We start from the raw sequence: 19,869 nt of genomic DNA on the forward strand, positions 1-19,869 counted from the left end.
AGACTGAGAGAAGATATTTTCAACACATACAACAAACAAAGGATTGTTATTGAGAACAAAAATCAAATTTCTACATTCAATAAGAAAAAGAGAAACAAGTCACCAGAACATTGCAGCAGGTTTAAAGAGGCAATTCACAGATAACACAAATGGCCAACAAACAAGGGAAAACATTCCAGGCTCACTAGAATTCAGTCACGTGAAATGTAAGACAGTTGCAAGACACCATTTCACATCCATACGAACGGCAACAAATTTTAAGTCAGTCAACACCACGCAGTGATTATAATGTGGCAAAAGGTACACCTATATTCTGTTGGCGGAAGGTAAATCAGGATTGCCCCTTCAGAAGGCAGTTAAGCAGTGTCTACAAAGCTGAAAATAGTAATTCATTCTAACTAGAAATTGGGGTTCTAGGTACAAGTCGCAAAGAAACATGCATATGCATACAAAGAGAGATATAAAAAGATATTCCCTGAAAAGCCTTGTTTCTAAAGCCAAAAAAAAAAAAAAGAAGAAAATGTAGAAAGACAAAACAAACAAGAACATGAATGTCCATACACAGGGAAATGTATAAATAAAATGTAGAATATGTGTATGGTAGTTAAAATGAATAAACTGAATATATGTATAAAATGGATAAATGTTGACTCAATAAAGCAAGCAGTAGAATAATAATATAGAACATGTTACAATGGTAAATTGAAAACAAGTACACAAAACAAAATTAAAAATAGAGAAAACAACATTCTATACTATTTAAGGATGTATGCATAGGATATACACCAAGTCTGTGTCAGTGTTTGTGCCCCTGGGAAGGGAGAAAAGAGATTATGACTGAGGAGGGGAACAATGAAACTTCAACTTTATCTGAAATATGGTATTTCTTCTATTTAAAAATATTCGAGGCAAATATTTTTTCAAAGAAATAGTAAAGTAGTTCTTAATTGTTTACTTTTTTTCTCACCAGTGGTAGGGAAACTACTGTGGCATGAATTTATAGCTTCATAACTATACATCAACAAGTCTAACAGACAATAGCTAGAGACTATAATTCTTATTCCGACAGTAACTTCTGGCATGATGTTGAGTTAAAACAGTAATTGCTACCATTCTTTGAGAACCAGAGACGGGATATGGAATGTACATTATCTTATATCATCCTTTCACGTATTATCCCCATTTTATAAACAAGAAATCTGCGGTTCAAAGAGGCCCACTGAAAAAACTGCCAAAAGTTTCAGGTAAGCTTTAAGTGGTGGAGATAAATTAAAACTCACACCTGCATGGCAACAAAGGTTGTGCTCTTAAGGGCTGTGGCATAATTGCTTTCCATGTCACTTAGCCTATCAAATATATTGTTTCAGTGGGCCTTTATTTGTATAAGGGTTTAAGTTCAATCAAGAATATTTTTACAAAGTCATCTAATTAAAGTCAAATCCTAGATATTAGAGAATGTATTGTGTTTTATTGCTCCTCTGGGATTACTGGAATTTTATAACATGCACTTTGTGCTAACCAGAATCTACATACAAATCCACTCCATTTTCATAACTACCTTGTAGAATGCACCAGTGGGAAATTATGTCAAAGCTGGGTGTTAGCTTTTCTGCTATTAAAGAATGACTTAGAAGGTATATATGTTTTCTGTAGGTTCGAATGTACATGTAAATTATCTCAAATTTAAAAGGTTTTTTTTTTTTTTTTTGAGACATTTGAAAACCTGAACAAGTACAGTCACCTGTCCCAAGAGATTATGTTTCACATGTTTCGATTCATCCCAGGTCCCCTACCTTGGAGAGAATGGCGAGATGAGTTGGGTTTCTTTGGCCCAGGTAATGATGGGTGGGGGTAAGCTCTTCACTTCACATGGAAGTGTCACCTCTACCCCTGCAAGGACTGAGATCTCAACAGGCTTATCCTGGGACAGTCCTCGTTGATCTCCGAACACTCTGGGCCTTACTAAAATAAACACAAGTTTTGAAACGGAAACAGTACATTGAAAACAAAGCACACTTTAACTCACATTAAAATGTGGACTACTAATATTCTTCAGTAATTTGCAAAAAGATGCTGTTTGTTCCAAAGTTCCAGGACATATCTAAAGCTTTCCATTAACACATACTGTGAGAGCTTAAAGTAAAATGGCTAGAAAGTTTTCCTTTTTAGCTCCTTCTTTCAGAACACAATGCAGAGGTCAGCTGAAATGCCCTTTTAGAATCTAGCATCTGTAAAAGTAACCTCTCAAGGCAGAGCACTAACCAAGACATAGCTGAGGTTTGGCTTTGCTAGGAGTTTTAACCAAGTGGTGTTTCTAAAGAGGGTTGGGTACCATAAGCATACTCCTTGGGAAAACACCATAAAATTTTTCCGAAAGGCTATACAATTCCTCTCCCTTTAAATCAGAATCTAAGTAGAGGAGATGTTGGTTGGCAGGAAAGATGCATTTTTGTACAAAACTATAAACTTGGAAGAGTAGTTCACTTTAGGGGTACAGCTCTCTAGTAACATTATTTGGGAGAGAAATGTGAGTTTTGGCACAGACAGACAGTGTCAAAGAAAAACATTCCTCCCCGAGGGCTCTCACCATAGACGGTCAGCTGCACTTTCCTTTTGGCGTAGCCGGCTGCATTGGTGGCGGTGCAGACGTACTCCCCGCTCTCCTCACCTCCAGGGGACACCACATATAGACTTCCGTCAGCCCCTGCGGAAAACTTAGCACTGCTGGTGGAAATCCGCTCGCCTTTCTGCAAAACAACACAGAGCAAAAAGTGTTTTTTAAGATAATAAAGGAGGGACTTAACGTCTGGAAGAGGAAGAGAGGAAGAAAAAAATCTCTAAAGGGGAAAATACTAGATTGAAAGAATGCTAATTTGAAGAAAGCGCTTTGTAAGAAAAATTAAACAAACAATGCGAGGGTGACATTTCTTCATACCAAACTAGATCCCCTTCATTTCAAAGCTACGTGAAAGTGGAGGGCTTCCCTGGTGGCATAGTGGTTGAGAATCTGCCTGCCAATGCAGGGGACACGGGTTCGAGCCCTGGTCTGGGAAGATCCCACATGCCGCGGAGCAACTGGGCCCGTGAGCCACAATTACTGAGCCTGCGCGTCTGGAGCCTGTGCTCCGCAACAAGAGAGGCCGCGATAGTGAGAGGCCCGCGCACCGCGATGAAGAGTGGCCCCCGCTCGCCGCAACTAGAGAAAGCCCTCGCATGGAAACGAAGACCCAACACAGCCATAAATAAATAAATTAATTAAAAAAAAAAAAAAGTGGAGGGGATGAGGTAGCAGCAGATGGGATGATTGTTTATGCTAAGCCAGGTACCGTTTTGAGCACTTCACATGAATTAATTATGTTAATGCTCACAACAATCTTATGAGTAGGAACTACCACAAGCCCTGTTTTACAGATGAAAGCATTAAATCTGGGGGCTTGGTAGAGTAACTTGCCCAGGGCCAAAGAGTCAGTCAGTGGTAGAACTGGAATCCGAACCCAGGCAGGCAGGCTTGGGGGCCTAAACTCTTAACTTCTGTGCATGATCCCAGCTCAAAGGCCATCCTGTAAAGACGATTTCATTTTTATATTTCCCTAAAATGCATTAAACTTCTACTCAGTACCAGAGACTGTGCAGTTTGGGGGATCAGCTTCACCACCATATTTTTGTGCCCAGGATGCAGAAATCTTAACCTTTCAATTTAATTTACAGATGTCAAAACCAACTTCCCTATATTTCAGAGATTTTTAGAGGTATAAAATTAGATGTTATGACAAAATACTTTGGTTGTGACCCTAAATATACAAACGCTATATTTCATTATTATGCCATCATTTTATATTACTTTCTCTCTACCAGATTTAATCTACAGAAAATATGCCATCTTCATGGCTGCTGAAAGATGGAAAGGACTTCCTCAGGAAATGGAAGAAGGAAGTCCTTCTTTCCTCACTGCAAGAACATAAGGAAAAGCCAGAGAACTTCATGAGAGGGGGATAAATGAGTTCATATATGTGTCTTATTTTGGCTTCCAGAAGAGCAGAGTCCAAGATAAAGATTTGGAGTCAGGAAGTTTACTTGGAAAGTGATTCCCAGAGGCTTGAAGAGGACAGTTGGAGAGTGAGGCAAGAAGGAAGGAAAGCTAATAAAGGGTTTCACTGCCCTGGTTTCCTCCGTGGCTGGGCTTATAAGCTCAGTGTGCTTGGGGCCCTCTGAGAAACTATGTAGATGCACCCCAGAAGGATTTTTCTGATAGATGAGAAGTGGGACATTTATATGGGACACCTCCCTCTCCCAGGATTTAATGTTCTTGTACTTCCTGACCATCAGCAGGCTAAGTGGCCTTGTGGGGTTTTGGAGAAAGCCCTGAGTCCCCAAACTAGAGAGGTACATGCATGAAGAGTGACCCTGGCAGACAGCATGGAGCAGTCCACCAGAGCTGAGCTTAAGTCAAAAGGGTTTAGGGGATGTGGCAGGGAGTAAAAAAGGATCTGTTACAACATGTGAAGTGCTTAGAAAAGTCCCCGGCGCAAAGAATGTGCTATATTAGTGTTCACTGTTGTGTTAATACTATTTAAGCATCAAGTAGTTGAATGCACTAAGGACATTTTAAGGTCCCTTCTAAGAGGTATGACTGTATGGGTTTTCCTTTCTGTAAGGTTCTATGGTACAGTGACAAGTTCCATGTATGAAAATATTCAAATATTGTTGTAGCAACACATATTATTAACAAACATCACTAGATACGTCATTTACCTTGGACCAGATGATAGATGGTCTGGGGATTCCACTTGCCTTGCATGGTAAAGTTACTGGAATGCCTTCAATGGTACTGAGTACCTGCTGCCCATGTTGAATGGTTGGCAGAACTGGAAAAGGAAGCAATATGCAGAATCTGAGCACCCATCCTTCCATTTAGCCTCACAAGTTTAAAGTTGAACATTTTCAGGATATACGAATATTTCTAAAAACTAGCAAAGACAGCCTTTTCTGTTAGAAATGTATGGCAATTTGTAAGGGGGTGTAATAAAGTAAATAAAATAGTTGCAATCTGAAGAATTTAATAAAATCTTAAAATCAAGTTGTAAATTAAGTTGATTTTCCTAACAAAAATAAGAGAGGACTGAAGGAAATCGTATTTTCAGGAAATTCAAGCTAGAACTACATCCTAACAGTTACACACTTAACATATCTTTCACCATTGTCCATTACCCCATTAAGCTGCAGTGAGCTGACTTAACTTCACCTCCAGAGAAATGGACTGTTTAACCACTACAGATTAAATACCTGTCTATACACAAGAATCACTTAGCAAGCTACTAAATTTAACCTTGAAAATAGAATCTATTTTCGTAAAAGGAATTCAAAAGTAAAGCTTGAAAGGCCTCAGGAGTTTACATTTAAAAGTCTAAAATACAAGATTCTAAGTCAATATTTTTCACTAAGAATGCATACCTTTTGACTTTAGAAAGCAACTAAAGAATTGACATATGATTGGAAGCAAAAGGAAAGAGAAGACTTCATCATTCTATTCTGTATATATCTGTTCATCATAACCAACTTGCATACAAAAAATTATCAATACTCAATGTTCTCAAAATAAAGATTTGATTAAAGAAGCTCCCAGGGACTTCCCTGGTGGTCCAATGTTGAAGAATCTGCCTTCCAATGCAGGGGACACGGGTTCCATCCCTGATCAGGGAACTAAGATCCCACATGCCGCAGGGCAACTAAGCCCACGTGCCGCAACTACTGAGCCCAGGTGCCTCAACTAGAGAGAAGCCTGCGTGCCACAAACTACAGAGCCCATGCATTCTGGAACCCACGCGCCACAACTAGAGAAGAGAAAACCTGCACACCACAACTAGAGAGAAGCCCGCACTCCACAACAAAGAGCCTGTGCGCTGCAACAAAAGATCCCGCATGCCTCAACGAGGATCCTGCATGCCGCAACTAAGACCTGACGCAGCCAAAAATAAATTAATTAAATAAATAAATAAATAAATAATAAATCTTAAAAAAAAAAAAAAAAGCCCCCATACGTGAAAGTACCTAACACAGCGCAAGGAACATAATAAAAGCCCAATATATACCAGGAATTTCCTTTCCTTCCCGCAGAAAGATGAGACTGGAGCTGTTTCCTAGAGCTCAAGCACTCACTGTGGCTCTTGTTTTTAAGTCAGATTTCTCTAGAATTATCCCAGCTACCCTGGAGTAGAAGTTTGCCAGAACAAGAGAAACCAGAGACCTCAGTGCAAAAGCTTCCTTTTGAAAGGCTTAGATGAGCTTTGCTACATCCTTGTATTTTCCTAAGGCTGGGATTATTCTTTAGATCATATCTTCTTAAAGAATTGGCAGTAAATTCCCAGCCCTAGACAAGAATGTCAGGCTACTCTCTAAAGTGAGAAATTTAATTTCCAGAATCATCATGGAATAGTCAACTTTCAACTTTGCTGTCATTTTATGGCAACACAGAATAAGCCATTTTCTTAAATACATATTCAGTTTGACAGCTATAAAGGTAAGTGGCAAATTTAGGCAACAGTTTTTCAAATCTGATGACATTTGAGTATGGAAGAGTTTTTCTCTCCAGATTGTCAATCTATGTAAATCAACATGACAAATAGTTTGTCATTTTAATTTGCACTTATATGTGCATTCGTTAATTCAATTCTTCTAAGAATTCATTGAGAGCCTTTGATTTACAATGTTGTGTTAATTTCTACTGTACAGCAAAGTGACTCAGTTATAAACATATATATATATACATATATATATGTATATATATATACACATTCTTTTTTTATATTCTTTTCCATTATGGTTTATCTCAGGATATAATAAATACTCTTAAAAGTGGAGAGTCAGAGTGATGAAATTAACATAAATACAGAGGTATAGAGAAATTGTGATACTGCATCACATCCAACTCAAAGGCAAATCTGTCCTCTAAATAGCTGTTTGGTTTAGTTCATGTCAAACGCTGGGTTAATTTTTCTTAATCTTATTCACTAAATCAGTTACTCATTTTGGCCTAAGATGGATGAAACAATGTTGTGAAATGACATTTTAACTTTTAATTGTTAAAATTTTTTGCATCTTGATAAACCAAATCATTGGTTTGTATGTCTTCTCCATACTCCTCGGATTTGGCAGACATCACAACTAATCGTGTCACTCTTTCACCCAAGTGAAAATTTATATCAGAATTCTTCTCAACACAATATTCTAGGCAGTTGCTAGACGCCAAAGGGAGATGACATGAATGCATTTCTACCATAGATTCTCAAACTGGTCCATAAGCACTCTCCGCAAAATGTATGGACTGATCTTCTTTAAAAAATAGTTAAACACAACTATACCCAATTTGATATTACGTATTTACTCAACTAATTTAATGTTACTTGGTATTTCTTCAAGAATATCTCACATAATGTTGGTGGAGATTGGTACAAGATCGGTATAAGACTGAAAGAGGTGGAAGAGGCTATTTACAATGAGAAGCACACATTAAAAAGAAGATGGCCTGTATCCACTGAAAATTTCAACAGAACAAGCAAAATTTGGAAATTACTGGATTCTCCACTCCAGGCCCTAAAAAAGACTGAATCAACTACTAAAAATAAATGTTCTGTTCTACTTTCATCCCTGTACACAGAGCTAGTTTTTAATACAACACTTTAAAAAGCAAATGTTGCAAAGTCTTTAAAGGAAGTATACAAAAAAAGTTACCACAATTTCTTAAGCTATGAAGCTGTTATTTATTGAGATGTAAAAAGTTGGTAACGGTTACTCACGAATGGAAAAAAGATAGTTTCTGGATTTTTTATTTGTGAACTTTAAGTTATTTAACACACAAAAAGATTGTTTGGAGCACATGAAGTGGCCTTTAGAAAAGTTTAGGTCATTTCTAGCAAACACACAAAGGGGTCATTAGTAAGAAAATGCTTGTTGAACAATCAGAGAAGAAGAGGCAGTTTGGATGGTACAATAAGTTCAGCTTGCCTGAAATTAAAATGTACTTTTAAACATAACTCTTTGAGAGCTGAGTTCACTTTTATCAATTAAGAAACCACTTACAAAAGCCCTTGGAGAGACTCAGCGAGTGACTCCCAATAATGTCTTTTTGTATATACAGAAAAGGGAAATCTGGAAAAAAGCCTTAACAATGTAAATATTGTTCAAGAAATAAGGCTTTTTGTTAAGAATAACAATTAGAAAAGATATCTGCTTCTTAAAACTAGAAGAACGGAGTTATTTGATTTAAAGATATGAACCCAGCTTTGAACATGGTTTGGAAAGCATTATGATGGGTGCGCCTCTTACCATGCACGTCCACAGTGGTAGTTTTGCTAATGGTTCCAGCAACATTACTGGCCACACAAGTATACTCGCCCCCATCCTGCAGCCGAGCTCTTTCAACATGGAGACTCCCGTCACTGCGTACAGTGATGTAAGGATTTTGGACCAACTTGAAGGAAAAAAAAGTTATTTTATTTATTTATTTATTTTTTGAATTTAGTTTTTATTACCATTGTTACAGTAGCCACTTAGATTTAACTTTATGGTTTCAGTGTTCCTTGAAAGGCTTATTATTTATTTATACTTTTTATTGAAGTATAGCTTACTTACAATATTATATTAGTTGCAGGTGTACAACATAGTAATTTGATATTTTTATAGATTACACTCTGTACATAGTTATTATTAAACATTGACTATATTTCCTGTGCTGTATATTACCTTCTTGTAACTTATTTATTTTATACCTAGTAGGTTGTACCTCTTAATCCCCTTCACCTATTTTGCCCCTCCCCGCAGCCCACCACTCTCTGGTTACCACTAGTTTGTTTTCTGTATCGGAGTCTTTCTGTTTTGTTATATTCATTTGTTTGTTTTATTTTTTAGGTTCTACATATAAGTGAAAACATGCAGTATTTGTCTTTCTCTGACTTATTTCACTATGTTTAATACTCTCCAGGTCCAACCATGCTATGCAAATGACAAAATTTCATTCTTTTTTATAGCTGAGTAATATTCCATTGTCTCTATATACTATATCTTCTTTACCCATTCATCTGTTGATGGACACTTAGGCTGTCTTGGCTGTTGTAAATAAAGCTGCTATGAACATTGGGGTACATGCGTCTTTTTGAATTAGTTTTTTTGTTTTCCTTGGATAGATACCAGGAGTGGAATTGCTGGATCACAGCATGTGGAAAGCTTATTAAAAGTATAATTTCTGTATTGGGTTCTTAATTTTTAATTCATGTCTTAGTTAGCTGGAAAATAACTTGAAGTAATTAAAAAAAATAAAGACCTCTCAGTGGTTTATATTTTGTGACTGTGCACATATGAGAATGACTTTTAATTAAACAGGCAATATTGTGTAAGCCCAAACCAGATCTGCTTTCTTCTCCAACTGGGTTATTAAATGTGTTATAAAATAACAAAATATTTTAACACCTTTAAGTGAAAAAGGATGAGCATAAAATGCTACCAAGAGTAGCATCAATTGTATGTCACTGTGATATACCACCAAAAAGTCTACCCACTAACATCTGTCAGAATTATGCACATATTGGAAAGGGAAAGAAATAGAAACAACACTAATTCCCTGTTTCTGTAATTTTTGTTATCATGAAGGACCCAAATTTCACTTTTACTTTTGGCTTAATTTGTTCTTTTTCAAGAAGGCTTTACTACCACTTGCAAGCCATTTGACATTTTCATTCTGGCAAACAGGCATCATTCAAGCTGAGAGAATGTGACTTAATCTCAACATGCACCCTTTTCAGTGACAGATACAAATAATATTAGAGGGCAATGTATGATATAGGAACTGCATGAGAGAAGGCTGACAATGGTTTCTGTTAAGAATCATCCCCTCTAACTCTGTAACATTTATGCATTTTGTTCAATCATAGGGTACTTTAGTGCTCAAACAGTATCATCCTATGTTATAAGGGCATTTATTATTGAGTGAGGTGCACTCATTTTTCTCAGGTTTTTATGCAAATACGAACAATTTTACATCTTATCCCACGGAGTCAATTCACTTTTAATTGGTACTTCAATAAGGGAGTAAGTCTAAATACTCTGGAAATAAGGAAAAATGCTCTGGACTAGGTGAAAATTTATTGCCATAGATAGCATGTTTACAGAATAATTCCTTACAACTGTGAAAATTTTTCACATTCCTTCGTAATCAAAAGTTACGCATTGAAAAACAATGATACAAAATAGATCCACATTTTAAAATAGTTCACAATAAAAGAATGTTTGAAGATAATAATAAAGATTAATATATAAAATGAAAGAATGTTATGAGAGAGAATATTAACATTTTATTATGTCCTGCAAAGAAGGATATAAAATATTTAAATCCTATGGAAAAAAACTTCATACTTCCTTCAGTTATTACATATTCTGAAGAGAGTTTACTAGTTACAAAATTATAAAAATTACACCATTGACTATTTCTCCATCATATTAATTTCAAAATAATATGAACTGCATAAACATGTTAATACTGAAGAAAAGTTTTGGTACACTTTAAAAATATATGTTTGTATATTTATTACATTAAAATTTCAATGTTTGGAATACATTGCCTCTTACGCAAGAGGCAATATATGAATATGAATTCATATTACGCAAGAGGAATATGAATGCATGGATTTAAAATGTTCTTACCATGGCTGAATTCTTAATCCACCGACGTTCTGGAATGGGATTTCCAGCCAATAGAACACAAGGCAAAGTCAGCTGCTGTCCTTCAATTACACTGGTCACTGGAGGGCTGATTCCAATGAGTGGAGCGACTAAATCAGAGAGAGAACACAGGCACTGTCAATGCTATTTCATCCAAAGGAAGGCAAACTCTTTTATAGGCAAAGATGACTACTAATTATGCTATTAGAAATTGAGTTTTCAAGAACAAGATTTTTAAATGTACATGGGTATGAATTGGAAGATAGAGATAAAGGACCCTTCTAAGCAGAGGGAATGGCAAGAGGACAGGTAATAGCAAAGAAGTAGAGAAAGTAAAAAAGAATAAGTCTATGGCATGAAAGGGCAGAAAAGTCAAGCCAAGAAATTTGCAATGTATTCAAGTGGAGAGTGACTGAAAGCACTGATAAATAGAAGAGTAGAATCATCAGAACCATTTTCAGGAAATATCAATCTGAGAACTTACTGGACAAGGGAAAATTGGAAGGGATGAGATTAGTGAGGAGGTTGTTATAACAGCTCAGGCAAATAAAATGAGGTGGACTCTTAGATGGAAATCAGTGAAGTAATTCAACATAAATCAAAGCAAAATCTCTAAGAGAGTCTTCCTGGAAAATTTAAATATACGTGGATGAATTAAGGGAGATACATAAAGAAAATTTTATAGAAGTGTATTAATGAGATTTAAAAATCACAATAAATGATGTAATAATTTCAACAGTGTAGGACTAGTGCATAAATAGAATTCCAAGGAATAGACATAAGATTATAAATTTAGCATGTGACCAAATGGGTATTTTACTCAGTGGGAAGAGAACATGCAATAAAAATATTAAAACAAATGTCTTACTACTTGGAAATAACAGATATTATATTCTTACTTCATATCATACACAGAAATAATTCCATGTGGACTAAAATAATAAGCATAAAGAAAAGAACTAGAAAAGCACACCACCACCCTAACATGTGTGTGTGTGTTGTGTGTGTGTGTGTGTGTGTGTGTGTACTCAGACTTAAATGAATTTATTCAATTGACCTTCATTTCTTCAAATGGGAGATAAGGAGCTTGAAGAGGATGATCTCTATTTCCAGTTCTAACATCATGAAATATGAAATAGGGTGGGGAGAAGGCTAATGTAGTAGTCAGATGTTTACCTGTTTTTGTTTGTTTGTTTATTTGTTTTTAATGGTACAGGCAAGAGATGAGGTACTAAGAGGAGTCCGATGTTTTCAAAAAGTGTGGTGCCTAAGTACTTAATTGATCTTACCAAGTCCTGTCACTGTTACTGTTGCCTGGGACTGGATCTTTCCAAACTGGTTTTCCGCTTCACAAATATATATTCCTTTATCACTTGCCCATAAGTCTAAAAAGAAGAGAGAATTTACTCATTCAACATCATCTGTGGAGCATTAACTATGTGCCAGGCACCGTGCTTGTGATCCGGTAGTTCCCATTCTAGGGGAGGAGACATACCTTGAAAGCAACAATCATACCACAATGTGACGACTGCTCTAATTTGAGCTTCAGACAATGAGCTATGGGGGCACAGAGACAGAAGTGACTGATGGCACAAGGAGGAGTTCGGGAAGGATTCACATAGGAGGTAATACCTGAGCTGTACCTGAAACAGTAGGTAGAACAGAGGAAGGGCAGTCCAAACCTAATGGGTTGCAAAGGCAAGAGCATGACTTGAAAAATCATGGTCTGCTCAAAGAATGGAAAGCTGCAGTACCACCCTGGGGGCGTTTTGGAGGTTTGCAGGGGCGATTGTTTTCATTGGTCCAATGATCAGGGGAGTCTACTGGCAAAAACTAGGGAGACAATGCATGGGGGGGATTCACGAAAGGAACAATATCCCAAGTTCACCAAGACTTTTGAAGCCCCCACTGGAAATTCATGGATGTGATGACTTAGTTTATAATTATTTGAGCCTACAACCTAATTCTGTGTAAGTGGAAGAAAGAAAGAACTTTTGCAAGAATTGTCCGCCATTTCAGAAAATCACTTCACCAGCCTGGAGTTTCTGAGTCATCAATCCCATATTCGTGGATCAGTCTACATTTTAGCTTTCAAATTCATGGTGATGTACATAACGTGTATGCATATTGTATGAGCATTGCCAGAGTATTTATCTATTTGAATACATATTATTTTAATAAAAATTACTTTCCTTTGTTTTCCTTTGTACTACATTTTGCAGGTTAAAATAATTTTTATTATGTAGGTTGATCAAATACATAGACTTTTCAGAATAATAAAAAGGATATTTATAAAATATTTAAAATTAAAGAGTGTGTTAGGGGATTAGGATGAGGATCGCTGGGTTACGGGCTGTGTGGGCATAGTCAGGAGCCTGAAGATGAAGAGGTAGCCTGGTGCCTTACAAAACAGTAAAGTTTTATCTTATGAGCAACTGGGGAGTCAAGAGAAGATTTTAAATAGGGGATTGATCGTCACCTTTGCAACTATCTTAACTAAAATAGGCACAGTTTAATTTATTGATAAGACGTTGGCAGAGAAAAACACAGCTTTCCATTATGAATAGTTCCATACTATCCCAAATAAAGAACAGTGACCAAGTTTCTACTCTGTTAACCACATGCATATAACTGCAGAATTGCATCTGGTAAGCAGACAGTGTTCACTCTCAAAATTAGCAAACATTCATTTGCCAAGGAAAGCTCAGCAAATCACCTGGTTCATAAATTATACATTGTTTCTAACCAAGATAGTCTCCATATTATCAACTCGGGCTAATTTCTGTAGAAATACAAAATACCAGGGAGAGCTAAGTTTCTCATCACTAGTTTCCTTTTAGATGACTTAATTTGAACAACTGGGCAACCATCGGTGAATACACTGCCCTCCTTTATTCTTGCTTTTCTTTCATTTCCGCTAACTGATTTGTTTTCAGGTCTCATTTGTTTTCGTCTGCGTTGTTTCTCATCACCACCATCACCCTATCTATATGACCCTCCCCATTCTTCCCTCCCACTCCTGTCTCCTCATATCCTGCAGGGGAGCTGTTCTGAAACAGTACTTTCACATGCCTTTTCGTGCCTATGAAGCTTGGGGGTCTATTTTCTACCTCACCAACTACATTTCTTCACCTGCACGTTTCGGTTCCTGCACAATCTGACCCAATCTAAAGAGTGACTCTGGTAGGTACTTTTGTGACCATCCACTCAGACAGTAGATTGTAAAATGCCTGAGTGAGGAACCCCATATTTGACTTCTGTCTTCACCTAGCACAGAGCTGTAAGCACTTGTAATTAGACAGTTTAATTTGTATTGAAAGTTTAAGTGGTTAATGCACATTTAATTGTTAATAAACATGAAAATCACTTATTGGGGGCTTTCTACAAAATACCCTAAAAATGCAATTTTATTAAAAAAGTCAATTAATCATCTAAATGTTTTTACTTCTCTGGTGCCAGTATCCAAATATTCTTAACAATATTTGAAAAAGTACTAAGTGTTTACAAATATCTGAATGCTTAACAGCTTACAGGTAAAAGTTTGGGATGATGGCATATTTGACTTTTTAAAAAATGTTTTGCTCCAGATAGATATAGCTTTTAATTAAAAATTTTTGATAGTGTATAGTGTCCCTATGCATGTGGTTATGTATTCTTGGCCCAAAATAATTAACATTAACTAACTACTAGTAATATTTTACCTTTCTATACAACAGGTGGTACAAGAGTCAATAAAATGTGATTACTTATCCACCTACAGGCCCAGGAGACTCTATTTGCAATAAGAAACAGTGAGATATGAAGAAGTCATATTGCTTCATAAGTCTATATGATATAGTAATGACATAAAATTGAATAAAATGTTACTCATTTATGACAATTCCCAGATATGAGTTCAGCATTACTTTAAAATGAAACGCAACAAACACAAAATATGTTGGCACGATTAATTCACTATTTTAAACATAGCGACACCTATGTATAAAAAATGTATAATTTATATGTATATATTTGTATAAAATATATTTCCTTTAACCTACTTGAAATAAAGAGAGCTCCTGTTCTTAGTTGGCTGATGGAACTCACTGAAAAAGGTCTTGAGTAGATGGGCATGTTGTCTAACCTTCGCCATTTAACCTTTGGTTCTGGATAACCCTGGACATAGCAAGGTAATGTCACATTTGAGCCAATTTCCATAGACACATCAGCAGGTTCTTGTATAAAAACTGGAGGTGCTGGAAGATATTTAAAATGAAAAAAAGTGGTCATTGGTATAGTATACATGTGCATTAAATATAAATTAATTACTAAACTATCAACAGATTGAATTCAAGTCAAATCATGGTTCATATAATATTATAAACATATGCTTTAAGTATTCCTGTCTGATATTGAAATAGATTTTTTTAATAAATGAATAGAGGCACAAAGAAGTTCAACTATTTCCTTAAAGTGATAAGATGGAAAGAGTGGGAATTTAAATCAAGATTTCCTTAACTAAAGGGAATCTTTGATTTTTGGAATTTGTTTTCAATTTTAGTTTACGCCATACTCCTCAAAACTTAAAATTTTCCTACAAATAAGTCTGCCTTGTAATGAAATATTTTTGACACTTTCCAAAACTTACTTCTTTAGGCTGAATTTTTAAATAAACTAATTATATCAGAGTTCATTCTTCAATAGATCACCATATAACAAGGTAACAGTATTTAACCTTAAATTATATTCTTGGTGTATAGCACGTTCTTGCTTCTCAATATCTTTCACATTTTTTTTTTTTGCATTTTTGAGTTAAAGAAATTGAAGCTTGAGAATCAATAATTCACATTAAAGTAACAGAATAGCATTTGATAAATGGAGAATACGGAGTGCTTAATGTTAGAGCTAAGAAATGATTCAGAAATTATAAAATTATAGGTAAGAAGTCTACACTTATCTACATAATTTAGGTAACCACAGAAGCCAGGGGGAAAAAAATCAGAGGTAACAGGCATACCCTGGAAAACAGAGGAATGCAATATAGGGAGGATGCTGTCAGAAAGCCCAAATAGATGAGGCTCTCAGTATGTCCCACGGAAATTATGAGTAATAATGTTTGAGGTATCAGGCAAGGAGAAATACATAAGATATTATTAGAGGTAATAGATGAAACCTGCTCGTGTAGGACTCTAAGAGGAAGTACCCTAGGGATGTCTCCTTGATAACGTCAAGATTAAACAATGGTTAGGAACTACAACAACTATCACTTATAGAGCCAGAGACTCTGTTAAGTCCTCTTCATTAATTACCTGATTTGATCTTCAAAATATCCCTATGAGGTAGGTACTGTTATTACCCCAATTTTATAAAACTGAGACAGAGATAGTTAATTTGCTAAGTGTCACATGGAGTTGAACAGTGGAACTAGGATTGAAAACCAGGTTGATCCGACTCCAAAGTCACAATTCTTTATCATTTTATCAGCCTCCCCTTTTCCATGGGTTCTTATAACTGCCCATACTCAAGCTGGTTATCAGGCTAGTAAGAATGGGTGTGGAGATCACTTCTCTCCTTCTCAACAGGAATTCTGGGACTTGGATGTACAGCTGTCTCCCAAGTAGCATTAGTGCTTTATTAGCCTGGGCTAAACGACCTCCTTTAACTTTACAGCCACATTTTCGATTATTTCTGCACACAAATCTTATTCTCTGGACAATCAGAACTTACTCTTCTCCAGTCATGGACTGACCTTTCCGAAATCAGCACCTGTGTTACCACCACCCCTTTCAAATGTGATGTCTGCTGTTGATCTCTGGCTACTGAAATACTGACAATTCTTGAAGGCAGTTCAAAAAGCCCTTCCTCAATGCCATCTCTTACCATCCTAAATGGATATGATTTCTTCCCTCTCTGAGCTTTCACAGAACTCACTCTACACCACCCTCATGGCAATGGCTAAATTCAGCCTCTTACTAGACTATATGTTTGACTTTCCCCAGAGAATTTATATTTGTAACCACATTTTTACCTTTTATAGCAACTAACATGGTACTTTGTGCATTATACATGGCTGCTAGATATTTGTGAATGATTGAATCAATATTAAAACACTTCAACAATAACCTTGTGTGTGTGTGTGTGTGTGTGCATTAAGTGTATATGATGATAACAACATTGATCCAGTACATTTGAACTTGCATTTTTGAAGAAACATGGCAATTTCAGAAGTGCCATTGTTTGTTTTTTGAAACTACATAAAATAAAATTAAGTTAAATACTACAACTGAGCAATATGTTTTTATAAAGAAGTTATGTACCTGTGTTTAGATTTCTCTTACATATATATGGGAATTTGACTAATAAAAAATAATAGGTAAAATAAACGTATTTAAAAAATAGTTTAGAAAGCAGCTGATTGTGTGCTTATCTTATGTGTGTAAGGTCTAGTTACTTTTCTCTGGAGTGATACTAGTCATCTATTCCAGAGCCAGCTGCTTGAAACAGAGAGGTATAAAAATCCCAGAATATTAGGCTCAGAGTGTGAACAGGTGAATATGGAAATAAGACAGAAAATAAATTCCAGAAGAGCAAAAAGATATGCAGAAGCCTGGGATTGATCAAGTACTGGGGAGGAAACCAAGCTTAATGACATAAAGAACATAGACATCAGTGAAAATGGAGACAAAATGAGAATTTTCAGATGTAAGAAAGCCAAGAACAAACTAGATTTAAAAAGGATAGGGGGCAGAGTCAAGATGGCGTGTGGAAAGACACCGAGTTAGCATCTCCCCACAAGTAGGGTGCCTGCCGGCGGCTGGTGAGGGACCCTGACACCCAAGGAGATGGGAGGAACCCCCAAGTGAACCAGTAGTACATGCGGGGACTGAGGGGGGAGAAGAAGAGGCCAGACAGGATTGGCACCCTTGAGGCTGGGGAGATCAGGAGAGGCAGGTGGGAGGGGCCCTCCGGGAGGAGCAGGAGAGAAGCTAAGGGTGACTGCCCCGCCCACTCAGGCCTGGGGAGCCTGCTGAGCTCCCAGGCAGGTCCCCTGCCCCCCAAGGCCTCCACATCCCCCCGGCCACATTGGTCCTGGGGCCATAAGAGGGAGGCCGGGGAGATCAGGAGAGGCAGGCAGGAGGGGCCCTCCAGACTAGAGAAGCAGGAGAGGAGAGGAGGGCATTTGCCCCACCCACTTGAGCCCAGGAAGCCTGCTGGGCTCCCAGGTGAGGTCCCTCACCCTCTGAGACCGGGGTGGGGGGCACGCCTGGGCCACTTCTGTTCCTTGAGCCTAAGCCCCAGCCCCCCACAGCCCCCAGGGCCTATTCCAGCCCTGTGGGTCCTAAGCATAGGCGCTGCCCACCGCCCAAACCTCGCCCTTGTTTAGATCTCACCCTCCACAGCCAAGGCCTTTACCCCCCTTTTTTTTTCTTTTTTCTTTCTTTTTTTTTTCCTTTTCCCTCCTCTTTTTTACGACTGTGGTACTGATGTACCTTCCAGTTGTTGATTCATCTATATTTTTATTTTTATGTTCTTTCTAACATATCTGTTAGTTTCCTAGCCTAACTTTATTTTTCACTTTGTTATTGTTCTCTCTTTTTTTATTTCATTTTTTCTTTTTTTATTTTTTTTGCCACCCCATGCGGCTTGTGAGATCTTGGTTCACGAGCCAGGGGTCGGGCTGAAGCTCCTGCAGTGTGAACTCCGAGTCTGAACCACTGGACTAACAGAGAATACGGGTATTCCCTCAAACCCTAGGGAATATTCATCGGAGTGAGGTCTCACAGAGGTTCTCATCTTAGCACCAAGACCCAGCTCTACCCAACGGCCTATAAGTTCCAGTGTTGGAAGCCTCAGGCCAAACAACCAGTAAGACAGGAACACAATCCCACCCATTTAAAAAAAAACAAAAAAACACATGAGATGGCAAAAAAATATGTCACAGCTGAAGGAGCAAGGTAAAAACCTACAAGACCAAATAAATGAAGAGGAAATAGGCAATCTAACTGAAAAAGAATTCAGAGTAATGATAGTAAAGATGATCCAGAATCTCAGAAATAGAATGGAGGCACGGACTGAGAAAATACAAGAAATGTTTAACAAAGATCTAGAAGAACTAAAGAACAAACAAACAGAGATGAACAACACAATAACTGAAATGAAAAAAACACTGGAAGGAATCAATAACAGAATAACTGAGGCAGAAGAATGAATAAGTGAGCTGTAAGACAAAATGGTGGAAATAACTGCCAAGGAGTAGAATAAAGAAAAAAGAATGAAAAGAACTGAAGACAACCTTGGAGACCTCTGGGACGACACTAAACGCACCAACATTCGAATTATAGGGGTCCCAGAAGAAGAAGAGAAAAAGAAAGGGTGTGAGAAAATATTTGAAGAGATTATAGTTGAAAACTTCCCAAACATGGGAAAGGAAATAGTCACCCCAGTCCAGGAAGCACAGAGTCCCATACAGGATAAACCCTAGGAAAAACACACCAAGACACATATTAATCAAACTAACAAAAATTAAATTCAAAGAAAAAATATTAAAAACAGCAAGGGAAAAAAAAAATAGCATACAAAGGAATCCCCATAAGGTTATCAGCTGATTTTTCAGCAGAAACTCTGCAGGCCAGAGGGAGTGGAAGGATATACTTAAAGTGATGAAAGGGAAAAACCTACAACCAAGATTACTCTACCCAGCAAGGATCTCATTACGATTCAATGGAGAAATCAAAAGCTTTTCAGACAAGCGAAAGCTCAGAGAATTCAGCACCACCAAATCAGGTTTACAACAAATGCTAAAGAAACTCCTCTAGGTGGGACACACAAGAGAAGAAAAAGACCCACAAAAACAAACCCAAAACAATTAAGAAAATGGTAATAGGAATATACATATTTATAATAACCTTGAATGTAAATGGATTAAATGTCCCAACCAAAAGACACAGACTGGCGGAATGGATACAAAAAACAAGACCCACAGAGGAGGGGGGTCTGGGCAAGATGGCGGAAGAGTAAGACGCGAAGATCACCTTCCTTCCCACAGATACATTAGAAATACATCTACACGTGGAACTGCTCCTACAGAACACCCACTGAACGCTGGCAGAAAACGTCAGACCTCCCAAAAGGCAAGAAACTCCCCACGTACTTGGGTAGGGCAAAAGAAAAAAGAAATAA

General features: G+C 37.3%; 1 protein-coding gene across 5 annotated transcripts in view; it reads right to left on the reverse strand.

Annotated features, from left to right (window-relative positions):
• HMCN1 (hemicentin 1) overlaps positions 1-19,869 on the reverse strand; it is a 508,722-nt gene that overhangs the window by 236,885 nt on the left and 251,968 nt on the right. For all 5 annotated transcript variants that reach the window (XM_061187531.1, XM_061187534.1, XM_061187532.1 and 2 more), the window contains exons 16-22: positions 14,751-14,945; positions 12,000-12,095; positions 10,693-10,820; positions 8,323-8,467; positions 4,753-4,865; positions 2,588-2,747; positions 1,794-1,962 (exon numbers count right to left, since the gene is read on the reverse strand). In XM_061187531.1, the coding sequence (XP_061043514.1) occupies positions 1,794-1,962; positions 2,588-2,747; positions 4,753-4,865; positions 8,323-8,467; positions 10,693-10,820; positions 12,000-12,095; positions 14,751-14,945 (1,006 nt within the window). The remainder of the gene's footprint in view (positions 1-1,793; positions 1,963-2,587; positions 2,748-4,752; positions 4,866-8,322; positions 8,468-10,692; positions 10,821-11,999; positions 12,096-14,750; positions 14,946-19,869) is intronic.

Source organism: Eubalaena glacialis, chromosome 3, assembly GCF_028564815.1.
Source record: "Eubalaena glacialis isolate mEubGla1 chromosome 3, mEubGla1.1.hap2.+ XY, whole genome shotgun sequence".
In the NCBI taxonomy this organism is placed as follows: domain Eukaryota; kingdom Metazoa; phylum Chordata; class Mammalia; order Artiodactyla; family Balaenidae; genus Eubalaena; species Eubalaena glacialis.